This window comes from Chelonia mydas, chromosome 19 (genome assembly GCF_015237465.2).
Source record: "Chelonia mydas isolate rCheMyd1 chromosome 19, rCheMyd1.pri.v2, whole genome shotgun sequence".
Classification (NCBI taxonomy): domain Eukaryota; kingdom Metazoa; phylum Chordata; order Testudines; family Cheloniidae; genus Chelonia; species Chelonia mydas.
Genome location: NC_051259.2, coordinates 3,533,487 through 3,559,003, shown reverse-complemented (window position 1 = coordinate 3,559,003; position 25,517 = coordinate 3,533,487). Strand labels below are relative to the sequence as shown.

The window sequence follows — 25,517 nt, the reverse complement described above, 5'->3', positions numbered from 1 at the left end:
GAGATAAGTTCAGCCCAAGATTGTTTCAGAAAGGTTTAAAAATAAAAGCCACTGTTGCCACAACTATAATAAAAACAGCTGATAAATAAAGGCAGACTAGCAAAGCCTGATGGTAACAGAGGTCAAAATTAGATACAACTAAGGATGGCCTAGAAAGGAAGAATTGTTTCCTAGTTAAGGCACTGAACTGGGACCCACGCTCTGCCACAGACTTCCTGTATACCTTGGGCAAGTCTCAAGTTCTCTTTTTGTAAGATGGGGATTTAGTACTCTCTGTTATCTATTTAGACTGAACTCTTTGAATCCCCGCCCCAGTGTGAAATCCTAGCCCCACTGAAGTCAATGGGAGTTTTGCCATTGACTTCAATAGAGTTAGAATTTCACCCAAAGCATATGCGGAGCACCCACAATGAGGCCCCAATCTCAGGTAGGGCCTCTGGGTCATACTGGAAATACAAATATGTTCATAGAAGGACGTTTGTGTAGGGGATCAAGAATGCTTTGGAAGTTAAGGTTGCCAAGTCTAAGCCACTCATCTTCCTATCTGTCAGAAGGATCAAATATCTGTACTTGGGAACTAGACCATATTGGATACAGTGCTGAAAATACTATCCACTGTAAATAGTTTTTCACATGTCCACCTTTATTTCTGAGCAAAAAAGCATGTCACATGTACCATCTGAAGATTTTAATCAAATGTGTAATTATCCAAGCACAAAACAAGCATCTGAACAGAACATTTGAAATGGTTGAAAACCGCTTCAGCCCCAGATTCAGGTAACTCACAATTCTGTGTGACGTTTGAGCCTTTATAAATGTTCAATTCTAGGCCAAGATTAAACAAATGTCAGCCACTATATGGCAATTATTTGAGGAAGTTACATGACAGATGATAGAATGGATAATTTAGAATGGAAGCACCATCTTAACCCTGGACAGGTTAGTGATTGTTCTCATGGAATAAAAAAGGCTCTCTTTATTTAGCGCGGAATAGTTCACAGAAGCTCCATGAGAGGCACAAGTAACATTTAAAAGTTCCCTACTGTGCATATTATAGTTAAGCCCAATTCAAAACAAGTGTTAAAAATGGATGCAGTTTAGCACACATTCTTTTGGACATGCTGACTTGTGGTGCTCTCCTAATTCACATGATTCATACTAAAATAATTATACTGTTAAATTTAGGGTGGCTAAGATCCAACTGGCAAGCAAAACATTACTTTCCAGAAACTGGATTTCTTCCCCAACCACTAAGCCATAAAGGGTACCAGTTTCTCCGGACACTCATTTTCTATCCCTACATATACTCTTTCCCAGAAAAACCTCTTCCCTCAACTTCAAGTTGGTCTAAATAACAAAATCTAAGAGACCAAGAGAACTCTATTAAGATGTTCTGATAGTTGACCCCTTTACTATAAAATAAAACTGGATAAATTCTTGTAACTATTCTATAGATCAAGTTAAGCTGTTTAAGACAAGTGGAACGTTATACCAGCTGCTTGCTGGACTGCACCACATACTGACAGGATGGATGATGGATACTTAACTGCTAAAAGGGAAAATTAATATCTGATCAAGAATTTAAGAGGGAAGACATTTGGAGCAGCAAAACTGGAACAAGCTGAGAAAGCACAGAGACACACTGATAAGGGCGCAGAACAGCAAGGAAGGAAGTTGCTATCTGCACAGTCAAGGATTCGCAATCCCAGAACCCATCTGCCGAGCGATGATGATTTAATTTACTTTGGGAGAAAAGGGTTAATGGAATAAAGTGATAAGATTGATATAGCCAATGTCAATCTTTATTTGAAGTCCCCAAGTGCAGTACATTAATTGTGTAGTACATCAAACAAGTAGAAAAAAAAACCCCAAAAGTGAACTGAAAGAAAAATCCCAGGAAAGATCCCACAGGTTAGGATGACACTTTCGGAAAGGGTATGTTGTCCACTTCGTGGATGCCGTCTTTGTCAATGAACCGGACGCTGAAAGAAGGCAGGTTCAGGATGAAACGTTTCTGAAGCTGTTTAACAGACAGAGAGAGGGGAAAGATTTGTTCAATGCTTAAATAAAAAACATTTCTTTGAGAGAGACATCGTTGCATGTCCTAAAAGCATTAGTTTCTCTCCTCCAATTTCTGTCCTGCTTCCACTTTGATTCTGCAGTATCTCTGGACACCAAAACTGAGAAGTGCCTTTCATATTCAGAAATCCTGGAGAGCTAGAATTGACTGTGATCTCTGTGGAAGTCAGTTTGGAAATTAAATAGAAATCGGAGGGTTTGCATAGTCACCTTAAAGAATTACATGGATTTTACAAGTAGAAAAAAGCCACAAGCAGCAACGTTTTAAGCCTACAAACTTGCATAAGCAAATAAATATATTTTAATTCTGCTCTTATGTGAGTTTTAGTATTTACCTAAAATTCCTTTTGAACAAATCTGAAGCAGGACTTGGGATCTGAATAAGGAGCTTGCACACCCAGTGATGTAGTATGTTAGACTTGATAAGAGAATAAACTTGTCATGCCCAAATTTATCTTGATGTACATCTTAAAGAATCTGTCTTAAACTAGTACCTAACAAGAGAACAACTCTGTTGAAAAAATGCACTTGACTATGTGCCAGGGCTAAGTATTTAACAGGTCCCCACAGTACACACTGCCTGGGATATAAACTTCAGTCAATCGTGCATGAGACGTTGGCAGCATGAGCTCCCTCTCCCACATGCCTGTTATTTCAGCATGAATTATCTCAGTTCTCTAACAAGATTTTTCATTCAAGTGAAAGTGGAGAAGATTACCATCATTTTCTACCATTACACTTAGATACAAACAGGCAAACATTTTAGAGGGGCCTGAGCTTGTGCTTGTGATGTATTTACATTTTCTGATCTGCTTGTGATGTATTTACATTTTTAAACTTCTCCACCCAATAACCAACACATACGAGTTAAGGTCAAACCCTTTCTCAGGCAAATGCTGAAGTCACCTTTAGGGTAAGACACTTATGAGCTCATAATAAATGGTCAGTTTGATATATGGAGGATAACGCCACTTCTTATCTTGCTTGAGAGCAGGATGCCTTGATTATATAAAATACAATGTGGTATTGTTTGTTCCTTGTATTAGGATGAACTGCATTGAGTAAAGAGGCTCTGCTGTCACATTATTTTCTTTTGTAGCTTATTTGTACATTTTGAATTTTTGGGTTAGGGTGCATTGATTACTGAGGGTGCACCAATATAGTGAGCATTTGTGACATTCTTGGTTTTAATTTTTTTTTTTAGCAGTAGTGATAATTGGGGGTACCACAGTAAGCATAGATATGAACTAGACTGCTGAGGCAAGACATGGAGGGCAAAATGTCAGCAGGTCCTGCTCCATGTAGCACTGTATGGTAATATACTAGTCTTCTTTTAAGATGATTCTTCACATGCCCCAAGTGTGTTCTTGGTTTACACATAGTTACCTAGTAGGCCAACTTCTAGAAGAACTGGTCCTGCAGTTCTTGAGGCATATTCAAGGCAGGATCCCTAGATTTATGCACATTTCTAAAGCACATTTACAGTGGCATCCAAAGTTAAGCAAATTAGTTGAACTTGGTAGTTTTTGCTGTGTCCCAGAAACCATGAGCTCAACAGCATATGACAACAGCAAAGTTGCCATGTACTTATCTAGCTACTGAGTTACCATGCGAGACTATCCTTTCAACTCACTAGCTGTAAGACACGTAATGGTCAGAGAACTATACAACACAACTTCTTTCAGGATAGGGTTGGGCAGCACCCACCAAAGTAATTTGTAAAGTACTTTGCTAACTATCAGACACCATGATTGACAGGAAAGCTAATCTACTAAAAACCTTACACATCACCAAAATGCTTGTAAGGCCCTTTGCAGAAGACTTCTCCCCAGTAACACCAGTTCACCTCTTTAACCTCCAAGAGACAATGACACCGAGGACTGCTCTGATAAAGATTTATGGTGTGAAAAGGATATTTTTGCTAAAGCTGCTGATCAACCGCTTCAGTGCCTGAGGTCAAGTCATTATTGGAGTTAGACTTGGTTATTCAACTTATGAACTAAGGGGAGAAAGCAGTTTAAAAATGTCTAGTAGAAAAATAAACTTACCACAAGCACAGGAGGATAAGTATCAGAAGGATAAAAACATTTTAGGCAGAAATAACATAAAAAGACAAAGTCAAGGGCTGTCTACATCAATATTATGTTAAGTATGGAAGGACCAGAAGTAAAGAAAAGCAATTAATCTTAAAGTTTACATTCTGGAGGACATGAACCATGCTAAGACAACGTAAGTACCCACAAATCCTTTTCCTCAGTAGCTGGTTCCACATCTGGCCAATGTATATTTATTACCCCTTCTGGCAAAGGCAGGGAAAAAATGTGACAGAGGAACAGGAAAAATATCAGTAAATGAAGGCAAACAAACATTCCTTTCTCAAGATCACACAGGCCCAAGTCTTTGGTGACTCACCTCCTCTAGACATTTCTTTAGGAGCTCCATTGCCTCCTCGCGTGTGATACCTGAAGGAGAAAACACCCACAGATTGCTTTAGTTAGAGGCCATCTCTCTCAAGTCAATCTTTTTATTAAATTTAAACAACTTTTCAGCTGAGCACCAAAAAAAACCCTCCTTCCCAGTTCACAGAAAACACATTCCATATGCACTGAGGATGCCCTGCACTGAAGCACTCGCGCTGCAACAAGCCATTGAGAATCGATTTGTTATACCAATGGGAAGCATGACGGAATTTTGCCTCCCATGGCCAGGGACTGGGCTTCGGAGAAGTCCAGCCGTCTCTCTCTCCTTGAGTTTATTACAGCTTTAAATCAGCTCCATCTGTCCACAGCCGGCTGCAAGTCAGTGAACGTGGGCGGGGATTGGTTTTAGTGCTACATTCCCTGCTGGGTATGAGCTTTAATAATGGGAAAGGCACGTGTGTGATGCCCCTGCTAGTCTCACACATTAGGATAAAAAAAAAAAAAAATCAGCATTCAGTGGGGATGGCCAACTGTGACAACATATTGTACTTAATTTTTTTCCTTTTGGAAGGGGTGGGGAAAGAGAAGAAAGGCAGCATCGCTTCCAGGAGACGCAAGTAATGAAAAAATTACAGAGATGCATGCTTAGCATGCAGCCTACTTGGTTCAAGGGCTTTTGTTCCCATCTCACACCTGCTGCTCAGGTGGAATAAGCTCCAATTAGAAGAGAACTGCCAGATTCCTGCTGCACTGGTTGCAGGAGGCAGATAGAAATACTGCTAAAGGAAGGTCTCTGCTATGAGTCAGTAAATTAAACCTTGCACGCAAAATATTGCTGCCAGTGGGTAAGGTGCTTTCGTGGCTAAAGTACAAGAGAGTCAGAAAAAGCTTAACTCTATTCCCAGCTCTGCAGATTTCCAATGCGGACAAGTCATTTCAGTTGTGTTTCAAGTTTCCTCATCTGTAAAATGGGGATAATGCTGCCCTGTCTCCTGGCAATCAGAGAGGCTAAGTTTGAATGCTTTAAAAACATTGAGAGCTACAGATGTGCAAAGAATTATTCTGATGTAAACACTAAACAGTAGGAAAAGGTTGCAAAGCAGCCAAAACAAAGCATCCCCATACACCAGATCTGCAAAAGGATGAGATAAACATATTAGAAAAGAGTGCAGTTTTTTTTTTCTGTTTTTTTAATATGCTATGAACTGAGCGGATGCAGTTATGGAGAAATGGGAAACTAGACTGCACTCTGAAGAGGGACACTTCAGGAGATAATTGTATGCACATCATAGCCAGCAAACTAGGTAACATACAGCAGCAGCAGAGGTATTTGAACTCTAGCTTGTAGAGGCAGATGCTAGTTGAAGACATCTTCCCGCCTCACGGTTTAGTTTTGAACACCATGATTTAACTACCATTTGTTAGTCTCTTGGTACAGGATGATAGAAATGCTAAGTAGTAAATTATCAGTGCAACACCTGGGGCAAAAAGTCAGTAGTACCCAAAATACTACAGTAAAGCCATCAAAACATTATTTATTAGATGAAGATGGCCAGGAACTAATAGGTCAGTTTAAAAAAACCAACAAAACTTCCTAACTTTAAAACAGGAACAGCCAGCACTTGGAAAAAGTCTAGTTTCACTGCAGCCTCCATTTCTGCTGAAAAGCTAGTCTATAGATTTTTAGATCTTTACTCCTCAATGAATATCTAATCTCTGTGCCTACTACAGCAACAGAACCGGGTAGAGTGACTCAACAGGATTCACAAGCGCGAGATCCCACTTTATTAAGCCTTTGATTTACTAGTCAGTAGAAAGAGAATTGTTTCTTTGCCACAGGATTCATACTTACTTGGCTTGTAATAGCGGTCAAGAATGCTCAGGGTTAGGAACGCACCATATCCATGTGCTGCAAAGGGAGCTTTAGCCAGGGCTGCAAGGTAATCCATATAATAAAGGGCAGGGCCTTCGTGTTCATCGTAGCCGGCCAAAAGAAGATTGACATGGTAAGGGGTCTGCAAGCAGAAACATAGAATTTTGATTAATGCAGCAATGCTAACCAGCCTCCCCTCTACTGTCCCCCATAACATGTAGAGACTGGTAATCCAGCCTGTTTCAATATGCTCCTTTGGACACAAAGCATCTCTAGTAACTGTGCAAATTGCTTCTGAGGAACACATTTGAATTCAAAACCCCGGAGTGGCTGAAATTTTTTTGTTGTTGGGAAGCAAACTTCTTTGCCCACTGCATTCCTTTAAAACATGTAAGACTTTTACTTTCCCTTCAGTCTGCTCCTTAGGACCCTTTCACAGTTAGTGTTTCAATCTTATGGGGACAAATCATAATTAAAATACTTTCACACCACTGTCCATCTCAAAAAAATGCTTAGATTTTTGACTGTCACCATGCAAACAAAATGTGGACTTTTTTGGCCGGTACAAAGTTTCTGTTAATTTAATATGCTGTTTATTTAGTTACACTGAGTTAACCACGCAGCATTTTAAGCCAGTATGAAAACAGAACACAGTGTGAACAGTTTTATATATAATGTTGCATTGTAACATTAATTGCCAATTAGACTTTTATTCCACCTACCAGATTTAATCTAAAAAATCACTAAGCTTATGTGAATAAATTTGCTTCCATCTAAGACTGCAGACTCTGGCCCACTTTCTTGTTATCATAAGATCAAGATAATCCAAGTCCCCCCGCATCACAAACATTTAAGAATTAAATATTTTCACGTGTGTCTTTTAGGTTTCAGAAATGGTTTGACAGATGCAGAGAATTAAGTGTTAGTCTGCTCCAGTTTAATTCTTTCCTCCCTATTCTTGTTTAAGACTTTAAATGCAACCCATTAAATAAAGATGTTTTCATGTTTATTCTTTAGCCAAGAGAGACCACCCATTTCCACTAATACAACCATGCCTTTTACTGGGTTATAAATACAGATCTAGTAATTCTGCAAAGCCCCAGGAGTTTGCATCATGTTTTATATGGGTTATCATTTGCTTTAAAAACCCATGTATTCTTATTGCATTTTCCACAGTGGGAAAGTGGTTGTGTAAGCACATAGCTATAGATATTCCAAACACATGTGAACACATTATATGTGATCCATACCACACACACGATTACCAATTTGTGAAGCATAGGCTCATACAAGGAGTACATGGAATCACCATATGCTTGCTCAACACTTTTACACTTTTAGTAGTTCCATACTGATTTTAGTACTTGGCATTAATAAGAAACGGTCATTGAAAACAGTGTGTTTATTAGATTTTCAGAAAATGTAGATCAACAAACCAGCCAGCCAGAGTAGGGAAGATTTCAGAGTAGCAGCCGTGTTAGTCTGTATTCGCAAAAAGAAAAGGAGGAACTTGTGGCACCTTAGAGACTAACCAATTTATTTGAGCATAAGCTTTCGTGAGCTACAGCTTACTTCATCCGATGCATAAGTAGGGAAGAATGACACCTAATACTAGTGCCAGAGCAGAGAGCAAACTCATTTTGAAAGTCTGGGATATGTGCCGTTGGTAGGAACTTGTTTCTTATATACTTGAGAATGTAAGAAAGTGATTAAATCCTTAGGAGCAAAACAGATTCCTTCCTTCCCAGAGTGCTATCTGTAGTTATTCTGTCACACTGATTCCTTCAATGAGAAGTTATTAAAAATCTTAACAAAATAATACATTGGTATTACATGGTTGGGATAACATTAAGTTGAGACCAAAAAACCATGACAGTAAAGGACATCACTGGATACAAGTGTTACAAAGAACCTTGAGTTGAAATAGTTTTTAAATGAAATGACAGTGCTATAGTTTGAATGCCCTCCTCACAAAAGGAACTGAATAGGCTGCTGATCTTTCCCACTTCATGAATCAACATATCCTTATAAAACGGGTTAGCAAATTAATTCACACAATGGTTTTGGATATTCTATTTCACTACACTGCTTTTATTATATACATTTTAAGGGTTCATCAAACTTTTAAAAAGTGTTATTGAAAGATATTCCGTGAAAGATTGTTTCAGTCATTCCAGAATCAAGTTGCTACACAAATGTATTAGTTTAATTAGCCTGTGTATTATCATTTATTTATGCTTAAACATCTCACATGCACACCAAAGTTGTCATTTAAAAGCCATGACACACGCACAGAAGACAACTCACAAATTATTGTGCTACTTCGAATTACCAACTTTTGCATGTGTGAGAAGCTTAAGCATAAATAAGTGGTGTCACAGACTAATTAAATCAATACAGCTGGGTAACAACTTGCAGTTTCCAAAATTCTTCTGCAGAAGCTCCATGAAACATCTTTTGTTTGTGCTTTTTAAAAAATTTCAAATGTAAATAAATCATCTTATGCTATTTTACTACTAGAGTAAGGTGGGGCTCAAACATTAGATAATTATTTTCACATTTTATTTACTATTTCTACATCTTTTCTAACTGATTAACACCCTTTGGGATGCACATAGTTCCTGATCTGTTTCAGAGCCTATGCTTACAAAGAAATGCAATATTAAAAGGGCATTTTCATACATCATTTTGGGGAGTAAAATTCATGTATTCCACGGAAGAGCTCTCTTTTCAAGGTACATCTTTTCTTGATATTTAAAGTCATCTTTGCTTCCTGCTGCAGCGTCCACAACACTCACCCACTGCTAGAATTTTAAAGTATGCCAAGATTTGTTTCAAATCTAGCAGTTCAGGACTTGAATCCAAGGTCCCACAAGGCTACATTTTTGTTTTGGGTTTTGCCATGACATTTTACTGGTTTTAAAAAAATATGTATTTTCATAGGTGAAAGTTAAAATGGTTTAACCTGATTAACCTTAAAACATTTAAACTGCAATGGTATTTGGAGCAAACGGTAAAACACTAACCCAAGTGTTGTGCCTTTAATGCCAGGTGCTGCAATTTTTCCTGTTGTGAAGGCTTAAGGAACCAACTTCTAAAAGACACTGGACCACAAGGAAATACCAAACTCCACATTTGTTGAATTATGTGCTCCTGACCCATCAACCCCACAATATTAAAATCAAAATTTGTCCTACTCTGCTTTTTTTAGTTTTGCTGCAAATATCATGTAAAATATGAGCCTTCCCGTATCCAACGACCTGACACTCCCATTTACCAGACACGCCAGCCAAACAAATAAAATCAAATCTTGCAAATGAACCACCTCAAATAGTTTTTACCCACAAAAGGGAGGAGGATCCAGAGTCTCCAGAAGTCCATTAGGAACTTTGCACTTTCTATGTAAAAATTAAGACCACAGATACTATGGTGACTGGCAGCATTACAAAACCCCAAGAAAACCTTCATATGAGCATTAATGTTACGCTTTTTAAAGTGCCTGGATCTAATCTTTCATAGCATGGGTAGGCATGGTGGAAGTTTCCCCTACTACAGATCACTGCACTTCAACATGGACCGGCAACAACCTTGCTAGTCTAGTACTGGGGTCCTCTTGCACCCTCAATTCTTCTATGCCTAGTCTTCCAACTCTGAGGTTTTGAGCAGAAAAGCACCAAATCAGACATTTGTTAAATACTCTCTACACTGAACTTTAGGTTAGTAGCAGGATGTTTATCAATTTCAAACTAGGCATGGAATTTTGTTGCTAATTAACATGAGCAAGAGCTTTGAACTTTTTAGAATGTTACTGTGATTACAAAGGTTTAACATGAGAGATGATGGGCTAACACTTTGGGACGGAGTCAAAACAATCCATTTTTTCGTCCCTCAAGAAATGCAAGCTTTCCCTTCAGTTAAAGGAAGTATTTTCCATCCCCATCTAGCTTTGCACTCTATGCCATTGGATTTAAAATAACTGCAGTGATTAAGAAGAGCGTGAAATTCTTCAGAATTTACAGCTGAAGAGAACAGTTGTGAGAAATACACTGAAACAACAAGATCAGCGATGGGAGGCTGGGCGGCGACAAGCAGCGGTGTGACATCTGGCGGAAGCCAAAGTCACAGCAAGGGGGAGAGAGGTGGGCGTGAGGAAGCATCCTGCCAAGCGTGGACAGCAAGGGAGGAATTGACAGTCTTCCTTTGGACTCAGTCCAGACCCTGTCACCTATAATTAAACATAACATCACAATAAGAAGCTGCACTTTAGAATTTGGGTTTTTTTTATTTAAACAATGTGCTGCAACTTAGTAAATATACCAACCTTGGCACTGGCATTCCCAGCAGGTAAGTCATCTGGGAGGTTGGGGAAGGCAGTAGGTCGAGAAAGGAAACAGCAATAGTTTCTGCACCAATAAAAAATGGTACCAGAGAAGTATGCATGTAGATTTGTGCTGCAGCAGCCAAATAGGCACTGACAAAAGGTCTTTTCAGAGAGAGACACACACACACACACACAAATACACTGATTATGGCAAAGTGTGTCCTCATCTGCGAGGGTATATACCCAGTATGAGGAGCACAGCACATCAGAAGTGATCAATCAGAATTAAAAACACTTCCTTAACCAGTACAGTGTCAACAGTGTGACCTGGGAGACATTTACAATAAAGCCCTTTGACTCCTCCCTGGGAGCGTAAAGGGGCCTTCAAGTGAGTGAACACTGCCAGAGTACCGTGAAGAGCCCTTCCCGTAAATAAGAATCAGGTTCTGTGATCCCAAAGGAAAGTGTGACTTCTACTCTAAGCTTAGGCAGGGTTCCACCTGAAATAAATCATGGACCCCCTCCCGTAAGCTAAGGGTATATCTACATGCGGGGGGTGGGGTGGGAAGTGGTGGGGGGAAAAGCTATACAGTTCAACTTGAGTTAGTAACCTGACTTGCCATGTCTTCACTGCTATACTAACCTGACTTAAGAACACACTTCCTATTTTTGCAGTGTAGATACACTATATTTGGCTTCATTTTCACAATCCATACAGAAAACTAAGGCCTTGTCTAGACACAGTTTTACACTGTTTAGTTAAACTGGTGTAAACCCAGGTGGAGGTTCTTACTTTGGTTTAAAAATGGCTTACTTTAATTCAGCTGTTTCTAACAGAATTAAGCTAAACCAAAAGAAGCCTGGTTTAAAAACAAAATAAGAGCATCTACACAGCATTAACCCAATTGAAACTGGTTTAAAAAAAAAAAAAAAAAGAAAATCACACCTGAAACTAAAAGCACAAATGCACATGTAGACAAGCCCCAAGTCCAACTGCCAATGAATTAAGTGTCAGAGTGTAAAGTTCAAAGAGTTGGAAAGCTACCAGTTATACCTATTGCTGTGCATCTTCAGGACTGCAGTGAAACACTACAAACTTGACTTAAATTAATATTAGCTATTGTCCATCAGCAAAGAGGTGGGCCATTTTCTTGTTGCTACACATGATGTTATACTCCGGCAGCAGCTCCAAATTTGCGTGCTTTCTTGTTAAAGGTGCAGCCATATTGTAATTAGAGAGGTTTCAAAATTTAATGACTTAAAATGCAACATGGCACAGATGCCTTATTATACCAGCTAGTTAACACAGTATTTGTTTTCTCCATTCATTTCACTTGCTAATCCAAAACGCTGTCTCTACCCAACAAATAAAGCTCACAGATAAAATCACTGACTGTCCAATGGCAAAATGTAACCCCTGTGTTTGTTAATCGGTAGTGTTTTTAAGGGGAATTCAGGCAAAATTCAATATTTTGGAGCAGACTCCACATGTTGAAGCAGAATTACATGCTGCAAGGTAAATGTAGCAAGTTATGAATGCTAAACACTCAGCAAGTGCTAGAAATATGAATAACTATGATTGCAAAGCATTACATTAATGCTAGTTCATCCATAGAGATAGACAAATGAATTCAAACTAGCTGAAGTGGTGAGGGACACAGATGGTGGTTAATAGTGTAGAACATGCCTCAGTTTGGGTTGGGCTGTAATACTCTAATACCCTGCAGAATATTGTTTCAATATAACACACAGAGACTCAAAATAATCTATTTCAGTTGGTGACATTTCACTGAAGTAGACCCAGTGCAAAACACCAATGCCCCTGTGTTGCCTTCACTGCGTAATGTGGACAGCCATAAAACCAGGAAAAAGCTATGAAGGGAAAAGATTATATAAGATGTCCCCTCTCTCCTCCGCATCTGGCACTTTTGTAAACACACAGTCAGCAAAGAAAGGGGAGGGGCCAATAAGGAGGACAACTACCCAACCAGCAAGCTCCACCCCCTCCACACACTAAAGGACACAAAAACAAAGATTCCTTCATGCAGCTTCTCTGTGATCTGCAACCCCCACCGAAGAGGTCAGAGCACAAAAGCTGCCCAATACCAATTGCCATGGGGGAGCGAGTTGGGAATAACAACAACTGAATGGCGCACACAGGAAGAGTTCCTATGGCCAGGGCACCTTGGGACTGAGGCATTCCGCAGGTGAATGACCTTCTGGAAATTTTCTGGTCTTACCCCTGCTTGCAAAACAACACTTATGGGTCCCTCAAAGTAAGGAGTAGGAGAGTACAGCCCAGCCACATAGCTAGTCCCATGGGATTATTCTGTCCCTCACTGTGAGTTTTACCCCCCCATCTCCTTTACTTTTCACGTGAAGGAATGTCAATTACTAATTATAAACAGGAAATTCGGAGTTGGACCCCTGGGTTGCATTTCTGACCGACCTTGGGCAAGTTGCTTCACCTCAGTTTGCTCATTTGTAAAATGGAGATATTATTCATTCACCTTCCTAAAGTGATCGGAAACCCCTGAGTGGACGCAAAGCATTGGCATGAAGTTAGACCAAGACATCAATAACAAAGCAGCACCGAGTGAGTGCAATGCTCAAGCTCAGATTATAGCAAACTCTTCTACATTTTGTAACCCACTAAAATGATTTTTAAAGGCTCCTGCATGTTAATGACCAAATGCCCAAAAGTCCTGCTCATACTCAACTTGCTTCCTGTTCAGACTTGTACCCTGTAACATAGTTAGCTAGAATAAACCCAATAATTGGAGGTATCCCAGATACATGTAAATGGGGCCCAAGCACCTTTTGGCATGGAGCCATTTCACAACCTATTTGGAAAGAAGAGGGTAGTGTTGAGAAATGTTCTGGATTTAAGTCACCAATTCCAAATCGTAAGTATTAAGACAAACAGTTTCCATTACCAGATTCTCAATAGCTGAAGACAATTTTTATTCTGAAGACAATTTTTCTAATCAGTTTATCTATTGGTTTTAGAGTTAAAAGTTACAGATTTAAAGACAGTTGTGAGGGATTAGTGTGCAACTCCTTAACGAGTAGAGATTCAGAAAAATTAGGTTTGGAGTAGACCTACAGAGGCTTTTTACAAAGCCAAAATCTTTGATATAATATGACTATACTTCCAATGGGACTATTTAGCACAGAAACAGGGATTTCTGATCTCAGCAGGCACCTAACTGGGTAGCACACACACTCTAGGAGTGAGAAAGCAACACCTTCTCACATACAGTCCTCCTGAGAGAGGGGATTTACACCTGAAAACTCATAACTGTATCAGCACTGTGATGGGCAAAACAGCAAGTTAAAAAAAAAATTCTAGTTAATTTAAACCAGTATAGCTCAGAGTATAATCTCCAAAAGCATTACTGAGACAGAACAGTGATTCTATAGCCTGGCTCTTCATAAAGGCCAGCCCAACATAAAAGGTAGGACTTTTGAGGGTACAAGTGAAGGAAAACGCAGAAGGGATCATGGATGAACTACACCCAAAAGCTGGAGAAAGGCAATACCAAAATACAAATTAGGGGATGTTTTCTAACTTGCCTGCTCTCCTGCCCCCAAAATTAGGGGAATAATCACAGTTTGGTAGGGTCATCATCTTTTATAAAACTCCAGTATCAGGTATTCAACCCACTAAGGTAACATTTCCCATTGCCAGACCTAGACAATCCCTGCCAATACATGATCCCAGGTTTAAAGTGCTCCCTTGTGTCAGCACAGAGCAGAAGACACATGCAACTCAGGTTCAGTCATAAGTGACTTTCCAAAATATTAAGAAATAAATTGGGTTTGGGCAAGGCAAATTGTTTTACATAGCCAAGAATGGAATATCTTAAAAAACCTTTTCATATTGGCCTGGCCAAGTATTAGCTGCTATTAGCCAAGGGTCTAGGCTCAACTCAGCTTGCAGGGAACTTTCCACACCTTGCTGTGCATCAAGATGAACATATATATTTAAACATGTAGGTAAACAACCTAGTCCCCTCCTCTTCCCTTCCCCACAAAGTATAATTTAGCTTGGGATGTATATTCTGTTTTATGGCTATAACCAACAGTATTAGATTAATAGACTTCCAGAGTCCTACGTGAATGATTTCTTTGTACAAAGCACTATTGGCTATATTTTTATTGATTCTAACTGGGTCACAACAGGTACAGAAATAACAAATATCTGACAAGTGATTGAGCAAAGAATACAACTTTCTGATGCCAATGTTCGTAACTTCTTGTTGAAAGCTCCGCACTTTCATACAAGCACTAAGTGCGAAGTTTCAAAAGATGATAGTGTTCTCCCTACAGCACAGAGATCCCTGTAGTGTGACAGTGGTGTCAAAGTGCGCCATTTGCTCAGGGGCATTGCCATCTGCAGCAGCACAACATTTTGTCTCCGGTAAATAAACACATCTGCCTTTGCCAGTGTCCTCCCCACTGTGTCGCCCATCTGGAGCAGGTGAGCTGGAAGGCAAGCCTGGGCACAGGGAGGAGGGGGGGTGCAGAGAGGATCAGGCCTCAAGGGACATGGCACATAGAGGAAGAAGACAATGCCGCATCATGTCACATCCTGCTAACCGCATTTGCCAAAAAGCATGTTAAATTATTACCCTCGTTAGTGATATTTTTATCATATGTAACAAATGGCTGTCTGTGCTTAAGTAGGCAGGACATTCAAAGACAATTTCACCTATGCCATCTGCTCTGAGGGTCCTGTGACCTTGAGACAAGTAATCAGCCTCTTATGCAACTGATAGACAAGTCTGTGTATGCACAACAGAGGGAGGAGAATTACAATACTGCTTCTCACGTCACTCATGGAAACTCAGAACAGCTCCATGCAAACATACAAGCCTTTCAAAATGTGAACATTTGAATGAAAGTTAAAATAAATATAATTTTTATAGGATAACATCTACAGTCCAATTTGTATCCATTTAATTTGCAGGAGGTACATTACACTCATTTCTAAACAGAAAGAGGTGTGGTTTAAACAGAGGACTAGGAGTCAGGACTCCCGTATTTTATTCCCAGCTCTGTATGAACTTGGGCTAGTCAGAGCCTCAGGTCTCCCCTTCTTCCACCCCTCTTTTGTCTTGTTCATTTAAACTGAAAGCTCTTCAGGGCAGGCTCTATGTACATATGAGGCCCAACAATAGGGCTCTGCTCTGGGTTGGGGCCCACAGGTACTACTCTACTACAAATAAGAAGACCGACGGCAAGCCTGAAAAAGGTTCCCTGGGAAATTTCTATAAAATGTCCTAGCAATAAACAAATCTCACCCCTGTTCCTCCCCATACTAACATATTTGCTCAACTTAATTCACAGCATCATCAAGTCCTCTTATTTTCCCTGCTCTTCTTTTGTGTGGAGAATATACATGTGCCAGGCAGAGGACTGTTGAAATCCCAAAACTTGTATATTTAGATACCACTTTGCCTTTCTGTGACAACTTCCAGCAAAGAACTTTATAGCACTTTACAAGCAGTGAATTAAGCCTCCTCTCCCCGTGAGGTACCCAAGGATTACGTATTTATATCCAATACCCATTTTACAACTGGGGGAAAGTGAGGCACAGAAGTGGATATTTGACCTTGAACATGTCGCATGGCAAGCCAACAGCAAGTGTAGAACCCTGAAGTCCCGACTTCCTCACTATAATTGCCAAGCATCAAAGGGCACTTAAAGGAGGCATCTGAACGATGAATGAGGAGACAGCATTTGTTAACAATGCTTTGAAATATTACCTTAAGTTAGTCCGTCATTACACTCTGCTAATTCGAAAAAAACAGCTTCAACTTGGTTTTGATATTTACTGAAAGCTTCATGTCTGTTTACAAAAGGGGCTTGTTTTGCTAAGTACATCAAATAGTTTTGCTCTATTAAATCATTTTGGGAGAAGATTAAATGGATTCAATGCATTTGCATGAGAAGTGTTGGCCTTATCTCGATTTTAAAGGGGCTTAATTCACTTAGCTGTCTGGTATTTATGGCAAAACGTTTACTGGGCCCAAAGCTGGACTCTTAACACTGTAGTTGTATTAGTTTCTGATAAGTGAGGTGATAGGCAATTTAACGAGAAGGAAAAAAAAAAAGTAAACCATAGCTTACAATTTCCATAAAACAGACCATTTTGAAGAGGAAAAACCATAGGTAAAGAAAGAAGCGACCTCTTGGTTAGAGTTCATCCATCTGCAAGTGAAAGTTATTCCCTAGTAATTCATAGTAGGTAGTTAGCGGACATTTGGTCTATACCAAGACCCTGGATTCTGGGCCATATCCCAACTCCTATGCCACACTTTGAAGACAATTAATCAGATCGTGATCAAAACAAAATCTGAAGTTTTTCACAGGTTGAAAACTTCCCCCTCTTATATTGCTTCTATCCATTTTCCATTTGGAAATACACAGATATAGATAATTTAAATGAACAGTAGCAGCGCTAACAGGGTAGCCATTTGGGGAAAGATATTAAATGATACTTCAAGTTTTTAGCGTCCTTAACATGAAAACACAAGCAAGCCTATTATAAAAATTGGTAAAAATTCCTTTCACAGATAACATTTTACAGGAAATAGAATAGTTGTCAATGTCATCTCCTTAAAGCTGAACACAATGTTATTGTAGCTATTTTTTAACTAGTAATACGGGAGAACCTTAATTTGCCAAATGTCTCCAGGGTCCCCGAACCAAGAGGGGTTTGTTAAAAAGAGAACATGAAACAACGAACACAAGCAGACAAAGATGGACAACAGGAGGCACTACTGTGGTACAGTAATACTTTATTCATACCACTGAAATTATTTAGGGCATAATATAGCATGGTAGTATAATTAAGACACAGGAACCACAAGGGTGGATCTTAACACATGTATCTCATAATGGCAGCAGTTTTTAAGGTACTTTGTGAGGTTTATATTTTTCAAATAAGGCATTTCAGAAATGTGGGTTTAGGAAAAAAATCACATTTGACTGTACACAAGTTACATCAAGCAACTGAAGTAAAAATCTAGTTATGCTAAATGAGAAATTACTAAAATTATCTGCACCAAGCGTCAGAAGAGAGCATGGAATTATGAAGTGAAAGTGAACTATATAAAATTGACACAAAAGGGAAATGTCTTCTCCACCCCTTTTGTAGCAACAAAACCTGATCGCTCTCAAGGGTCTCAGTTCCACGCGACTCACTGTGGGGAGCCTATGGCTTCACTAACTCAGACCATACTCAAATCATTTGCTTATTTCAGAAGGAGAGAGAGAAACTTGGCCAGTCACATGTTATTTTCATTTTTAGTTTGTGTTTGCTGCCCTGGAGCATTCAGTCATGTGTAAGCACATGTTTAAATTGTGAGCCCGAGGGAAAAGAATGAAACAAAAACATTGCTGAGAAGAAAAACGCTGTTGCAGCACGACGGGACGTAGGGAGGGAAAAGGGCAAACATAGCGTTTGATTTTTGCGAGAAGCCCTTAGTAACTTTAGCCATTGCTGGTATGCCTCAGTTATTACTTACCCGACTGCGCAGGTAGTCGGCCAAGTTTCTGCGTGTAAAGTTTGCTGCTGCAGTTGGAGACAATTCATACCCTGATATAAGAAACAAATGCATTGATGAGGAAACTGGAGTGCAAATGCATCGTTCTTACTGCTTTGCTTTCACTATTTGTTTCATAATAAAACAGAAAGGCAACATGATCGAGGGCAATTCCAAGTTCCAATTCTGACTCTGACAACTCATTTATTATGTTCCCTTTACCTCTGTCTCCATTTTCCCTTTGTTAACTGGGAATAATTATACTGACCTATATCAACAGGGTGCTAAGCATTCAAATTACTCATATCTATACAGGGATTCAAAATACAAAGCCCTAGAAAACTGCAGAATATTACACATCTGTATTCTGAAAATTTTTTCATACAAACTGTATCCCAAAAAATGGCGTGGAGTTAAATAGGAGAGACACGAAGAGGAACAGAGAAGATGTTTTTCACCTAGGATTTGAAGACAGATGGAAAGTTCCTACATTTCTCTAAATCACAGGGTATGCCTACATAGCAATTAAACACTCACAGCTGACCCAAGTCAGCTGACTTGGACTGTGGGGCTATAAAATTGCTGTGTAGATGTTCGGGCTTGAGCTGAAGCCTGAGTTCTGGGATCTCTCAATTTTTAGCCCTGCAGTCCAGGCCCTGCAAACCCAAGTCAGCTGACCCAGGCCAGCCAGAGGTCTTTTATTCCAGTGGAGATATACCTTCAAAGGCCTGGACTGCAGAAAGAGAAGGCTGTTGCCCCACAGGCAAGACTGTGGACAGGAGAGAATTCTGAAACTAATGCTGAATCTTTTTTTGGGGTAAAAACCAATCCTTTAGACGTGTAATTCCATTTTAGTGTGTGTACAGGAAAGAGACTTAGTAAAAAAGCATGTGAAATGTTCTACAACCTGTGACAATGAATAAAGAACCAAACGACTGATGGCTTCCATAAATAATACAAGACACTTGATCAAAAAGCCTAATGCTAAGGAGAGCAGAGCAAGTTATTACATGATATCCTACTGTCATTAGAACCTTTACCCTGCCCTAAAGGATAAAAGTTTTTTCTAGTAGTCTTTGCTTTTTTTTTTTTTTTTTAAAGCGATGACATAAGGTGCTCAATCTATTGCTTCATAGAGATATAAACAGTGGATTTCACCAAAATACACAACACAAATACTTTTACAATTCAGTAACGACTCATCTATAGACTGAGTATACGTGAACCAAAGATTATTTAATTAAGAGTTCAAACATTTGCAGTCACTCTAGAAATCCAGAAAGCTGAAAGACCAAAAGGCCAAACTGTCTGCTCTTTTCGACTAGGTCAGTACAAATCTGATTAGAGATTTGAACACACCACAGGAGGTGATCAGTGCTTGCAAAGGCAGGAGGAAAGATTTTACAATGAATTGTATATAGCATATTTCACTAGGTGATCTCAGAAGTGCTCTGCAAACTAACTGCAGTACTCTCATAAGTGAAGTATTTTCTTTTCCTTTTGCAGATGGAGACATTGAGGCAGAGAGGTCAGATGACTTGCTCAAAAATCAACCCACATCAGAACTAGCAATAGATACAAGAGTCCTGATTTCCTGTCTTCCCCTTTCTAACAGCTAGGCTATCTTCCCTGTTTTGTACAGACCCAAGTGTACCAATTCTGATGTGTAGTTATACTGGGACATATTGTTGATAGGGAAGGGAAAAAACTTTTTTTTAAAACTCATTTAAGAAATGAATTATTGAAATCAAAATGGAGACATTCATATATATATTACATACACACAGGCACACAGCAGGAATTAACTTTTTATGAATATATAAATTTGGGTGGATTCAATGCCAAGTATTCAAGCCCCTAACTACCTATCCTGCCCTCATCACCATATTTACTTGAGCCCCTAAAAGGCAGAAATCCACAAACTAGACAGACTAAGAAAATGAAGTGTCTCTCCCCCCTCCACCCCACGACACAAACCTGAAATAATCTAATAGTCATCTTTAAAGGAACAACAACTTTATTAAGAATCACCCCCTATGTCTGAATGTTTTTGAACTACTTGTTAGAAATAACTCCTAAAATTACAAAAACTTAAAAAATTAGTACATTTCACAGTACTTTTTATATAATAAGTTTTATTGTTTCCCTTGTAGAGAATCTGTTTATTATTTTTTCCTGTTTGTACCGGTTCTTCACTCAGCAACAGGAAAGGTCTTTTTAAAAAAGGTTAGCAGTAAACTGTAAACCCACAAAAACTGGCATGGTCACTAAGGGCGACTGTAATACTCACAAATATATTTTATTTAAAAAAAAACCACACTAGATTTCTAGCTGTCCTTTAAACTCTCAGTACCTCTAATAACATGCAGGCATATTAGCTCTCATTCATATAATTATAAAACGTGACCTCTTGTTCTGGTGTTGTACTTACCATTTCTCATTTTATAGAGCTGAACATTTTTCTGGATGTACTCTGCAAACTGCACAGTGTCTCCAGCTTCCCCCACACACAACAGCAAGATCTTCTCACTCATTTTAAACATCTTATCATGGTCTAGGCAATGAGACAAGAACAAACACTACAGTCATGCTATTTTGCCAATACCATAGCAGTTTCACAATTTATTTAATAAGTACCAAATTAAAGGATTTTAATCACTCAATTATGCTAATCAAAGCATCCCAACTAAATTACAATATTCAGCTTCTCTCAGTCTCCCAACTTAATCTGTTGCATAGTGTTCCTATGTGCCGTTAAAAGCTGTCACACTTCAGAGAGGTGACTGCATTTCAGTGATTAATGTAGCGCCCTACATCTACTCTGTGAATCAGTGTATGATCCCAGTTGTGCAACTGGATCCATGCTGATAGCCCCTGCACCTGCAGGGAGCATTCATGGAGACAACTGAGCTCAACACAAGGGTCCACATATGCAGATCCAAGAGCAGAATCTGGAACTAAATTTTGAAGTGCTTTGATATTCTTCAGGAGGGAAGATGCTACAGAAATGCAAGCTGTTACTCATGTACCAACGTTGGTTAAAACTGCACAAATACAGAACAATACATTTTAAAAAATTAAGTATTAGCTCTTTCATTCTATTATTTACTCACCAATAAAATATTCAAGAATTTTGCTTGATAAGCTGTTAGGTTTTGCTTTATATAAATACATGATATTTTAGGGCAAGTGTAATTCTGGGTAAATTGAAACATGTGAACACATTAAGCAAAGAGAAATTATGAAAAATGTAGGATCAAAGTGTACGTCAAAGAGACTTCCGTTTCCTAGGATATCCAAATCCACTAGCAGCTGTTTCAGAAGGGAGTAATTTGGATAGACAACCCTTGACAAGCAAAACCACTTATTTTAAAATACAGGGGTAGTCAATGTCATGACTGAACTGTATTAGAACACTGGTAATAGGAAAAAATAATAAATATTGATTACAAATTGCAAAAATAGCCCATTGAAAAGCAACAAAATCATTAAACTCTAAAACAGAATTCTTCCCTTGAAATCAAAATTTTAAAACTGTAATTTTTTGAGGTATTTTTCAAATCTCAGCTATGACAACAAAACTATAGGAACACACTTTTGTACTACTCCTAATACTGTAATCTTATCTGACCACCAGTCTGCTTTAACTAGATAAGATAGATAAATATTCAAGCAGCTGTTAGTGCCTAGGGAAAACTGCTTCTTCACATTCAGGCTAGGTCTACAGAACAACAGTCTAAATCTCCATATCTGAATCTCACTTTCACTTTCAATTTACTAAATACTGCTGAATAATCTTCCCTGGAAGACATTTTTGATAGCTTCTGAAATGTCACAATCCTTTAATAGGATTTGGAGAGTATTATGCAGTTGTTAAATACTTTAAAAGTTGCTTTTGAGTGTTTAGGGATTGCTATTCAGACTGATCATTCTCTGCAATCTGTTTACAATTTGAAGGAAAAAACTACCAAATACCAATATGACTACTACCTATAGCTTACTGTTTTTCAAACTAGAATTAATAAATCCCACATCACTATGTTTGCCTAAATAGATTAAATAAATTCCAACAGGAATTAAACACCATTAGTTTACAAACCAAACTTTTTAAAAAAGTTGACTGTATTTAGTAATATTTAGAGTAAAAACTGCAATTTATTACTGAGATTTCTCCCTAACTTGGTGTCCTGCTTATGAAACAAGAACATCACCTCTGTTCATTTCTGTAGCCATGAAGTAAGATATAGTGGTCAGATTCATCTAGCAGCATAGCCAACGTTTGCAATTTTATTGAAATACTCCCAATATTTGGGGGGAAGGCATGGTGTTTAGTTTGCTTTATTTTTGAAGTCCCAACTGCTGCATTCATGTGATTATGTCAGAATACACATTTTTAAAGAAAGGAAGTTTAACTCTCCGTGTTGAAGAAAAACACTTGGAAGTGGAACTGCATTAACATAAAGGCTCAAATGTGAACATGAAGGCTGAAACCCAAAGTCAAATTAAAAACTTTTTTTTAATCTCATGATTTTGGGGGCCTGACTCATGATTTCTCCATGCTTGTGGCTGACAACACAGATCTAGTACAACCTTTTAAGAGGAAAAAATTATATGTGGAACTTGAACATTTGACTGCACTTGTTTTACTTTGCTAACATAGAACTCAGTCCCACAAACATGTGTAGCTTTGCGCGTGCGAGCAGTTCCACTTCCACTGACTACATGTAAGTGCTTGCAGGATCAGGCCCTGAAACCTGATGTGCAGTGGGGAAATTTTAAAGTGTCTCCACCACCAGCTCTAACACCAGTTCAACTGAACCGCAGTGAAAGCTGGTCGGAACTCTAATGTTGATAAGACTTTTGTGTCTGGACCATGTTTTCTACCCTTTCAATTAGGCTTACTTTTAAATAGGGTTAACTAAAACAGGTCCAGCCAAGGAAGTCTTGGGTCCCACTACTTCAAATGAAACTGTGTTAAAACTGCTGGGGGAAATATTTTATAAATTTTTCAAGTGAAGACATAGTCAATTTCCTTTGGATAATGGCTCAGAAAGGATGTAAAACCTGGGAACTTGTACTATCTGTACTAATCTCCAACACTTGAGTAGATAAAAGGTACACATGTTCAGGTAACTGTTATTGTTCAGATGGCTCAGCATTCTAGCAACAGTTTTTAAATAATGAAAAAAGTTAGAAGTGAAAAAACCAAATAATGGGTGCTTTATAAATCCCAAAGATCAGCAACAGCTCCCCATAATATCTTTTCATCTTCAGTTGTTACATGTGCACAATCTGAGACACAAAGTTACCTCTTTTGGTCTTGCTCAGCTCTCTCACGTGAGCAGTTATGGATATTTTTCTATTTGAAGTAACTTAGAAATGGGTGGACAACTTGGCTCTTATATCTTCCAAGAGCTAACTAACACCGAACACTTTACAGATGTTCATTTGATTAATTTCTGCTGAATAACCCTCAAATACCTTTTCACTTCTATGCTGCTTCTCATGTAAGGGAGAAGAGCCAATAAAAGTCAGAAAAACACACTATACTGTCAGCCATGAAATCTCTCCTTAAAACTCACCTTTGCTGTGATGCCTACGCAATGCTCAACAATGGCTAAACAGTGGGTGTACTGTGACTACTGCTTATTATACCAACCATGATCATTTCACCGATACTTTGACCTCCCTGCTGCTTCTTTTTCTCCACCCGTTGCCTCTCATCTTATATTTAAACACACTATGGGGCTGGGATAGAGTTTTCTTTTATAAAGGTGTGCAGTGCCAAGCACAAGGGACTCCTAACCTGGGCCTCTAAACTCTACCGCAAGAGATTGAGGCGACAAATACATGAATTCACTGTAGAACCAATACAGAATAAATAAAAATATCTAAAGTCACAGCACAGAGACTAGGAGATCAATTGCTTTTTGAAAACTTTTCCCCTCTGCCAAGTTTGCTACACTGTGAAAATACCTTTCCAGTGGGAAGTTAGCGGCTACACCATACACTCTTTCGGGCAGGGGCCAGGCCTCCCTAGGTGGCTGCACTGCATGCAGCCAAATGGAAACCGGACTCTCAGCAGGGCCCCGGGGTGGTGTCACAACACGCCACCACAGATCTTGATGAAGAACTTGGGTTTTTGTTTGTTTGTTTTTAAATAAAAAAAGCAAGTTCCTTCGGGGTCTTCAAGGTAACCTGCTTCCCAGTGCAAAGGTGCATAAATAGTGAATGGTGACACAGCAGCAGGTGCACCAGGAAAACCGTCATCAAGGGGGCAGGGATCTCCCGGACGTGTACCAGTGACCTGGGCTCTGCAGCAGGAGGGAGGGTAAAGAGATCTTTACCTCCCCCCACCCCCCTCCCCGAGCAGCTGCCCCCCCCCCACCCCCGAGCAACTGCCCCTCCCCCATCCCCCTCCCTGAGCAGCTGCCCCTCCCCCTCCCTGAGCAGCTGCCCCTCCCCCTCCCTGAGCAGCTGCCCCTCCCCCTCCCTGAGCAGCTGCCCCGCGACTGTCGTACCCCCCCCGCCCCCGGGCCCCACCGCCGCCTCCCACCGTGCTTCATCTGGACGATGCTGGAGGCCGCCACCGTGTCGGACGCCACCAGGATGTAGTCGGGGCCCTGGATGCCGATCAGGTACTCCATGGCGGGGGCGGGGGTGGGGGCAGGGGCGCGCGCGCGGTTCTTCCTCAGGCCCGGGCCGGCGGCAGCTTCCCTCCCCTCCGCGGCGCGACGTGACACAGCGAGGCCGCACGGCGGGCGCAGGGGGGATGACGCAGCCGCCCGCTCTCGCGAGAGCCCCGCCCGCCATGTGACCAGCCCCGCTCCAGCCAGCGACCTCTGACCTCTGACCCCCGCCCCTTACCCCGGGTCTGGGGACTCCGCCCGTCTTCCGCCCTCCCCTCCCCCGCGCCGCGGCCTTGGCTTTTCGGTTGCCGTGTCTCCGCCTCCGCGAGGCTGCACCCGCCCCTTCCCCTCCCCGCGGGGCAGACTGAGGGGTCTGGGTCCCCTGCCCGGTGGGGCCCCCTGGGCTCCCCGAAGCCCGGGGTTTCCTGTCGTGCCCCCCCGCGGTGTCTGAGCACCTGGCCCGGCTGCAGGCTGGCCGCGGAGCGGGAGCGGCCCGGCTCGCCTCCGCCCCCGGCGGCCTCCGGGCGTGCCTTGGCGGCGGGCCCTCGGCGGGCTCCTGGCGGGCCGGGAGGAGCACGCCCCCGAGTAGGTGTCCCTGGGGCAGCCTCGTGGCTGCAGGACGAGGACGGGCCTCGCCAGGCT

The 25,517-nt window shown here is 40.4% G+C and overlaps 1 protein-coding gene across 1 annotated transcript; it reads right to left on the bottom strand.

Annotated features, from left to right (window-relative positions):
• Positions 1-1,780: 1,780 nt before the first annotated feature.
• On the bottom strand, positions 1,781-25,106 carry PSMB2 (proteasome 20S subunit beta 2). The gene is made up of 6 exons (XM_037881604.2): positions 24,803-25,106; positions 20,678-20,800; positions 18,229-18,299; positions 6,352-6,514; positions 4,492-4,541; positions 1,781-2,020 (listed from the first exon to the last, which is right to left on the bottom strand). Exons 1-6 carry the CDS (start codon positions 24,891-24,893, stop codon positions 1,913-1,915), a joined length of 606 nt encoding a protein of 201 aa, XP_037737532.1. The 5' UTR covers positions 24,894-25,106; the 3' UTR covers positions 1,781-1,912.
• Between the last annotated feature and the right edge of the window lie 411 nt (positions 25,107-25,517).

Excerpts from the sequence above, each read along its gene's own strand:
- PSMB2 (XM_037881604.2), bottom strand. The coding sequence starts at position 24,893 with ATGGAGTACCTGATCGGCATCCAGGGCCCCGACTACATCCTGGTGGCG. Across the intron at positions 4,542-6,351 it reads TGACCGCTATTACAAGCCAA|GTATCACACGCGAGGAGGCA; the intron begins GTAAGTATGAAT and ends TTTCTCCTTCAG. Across the intron at positions 2,021-4,491 it reads TAAAGAAATGTCTAGAGGAG|CTTCAGAAACGTTTCATCCT; the intron begins GTGAGTCACCAA and ends TCTGTTAAACAG.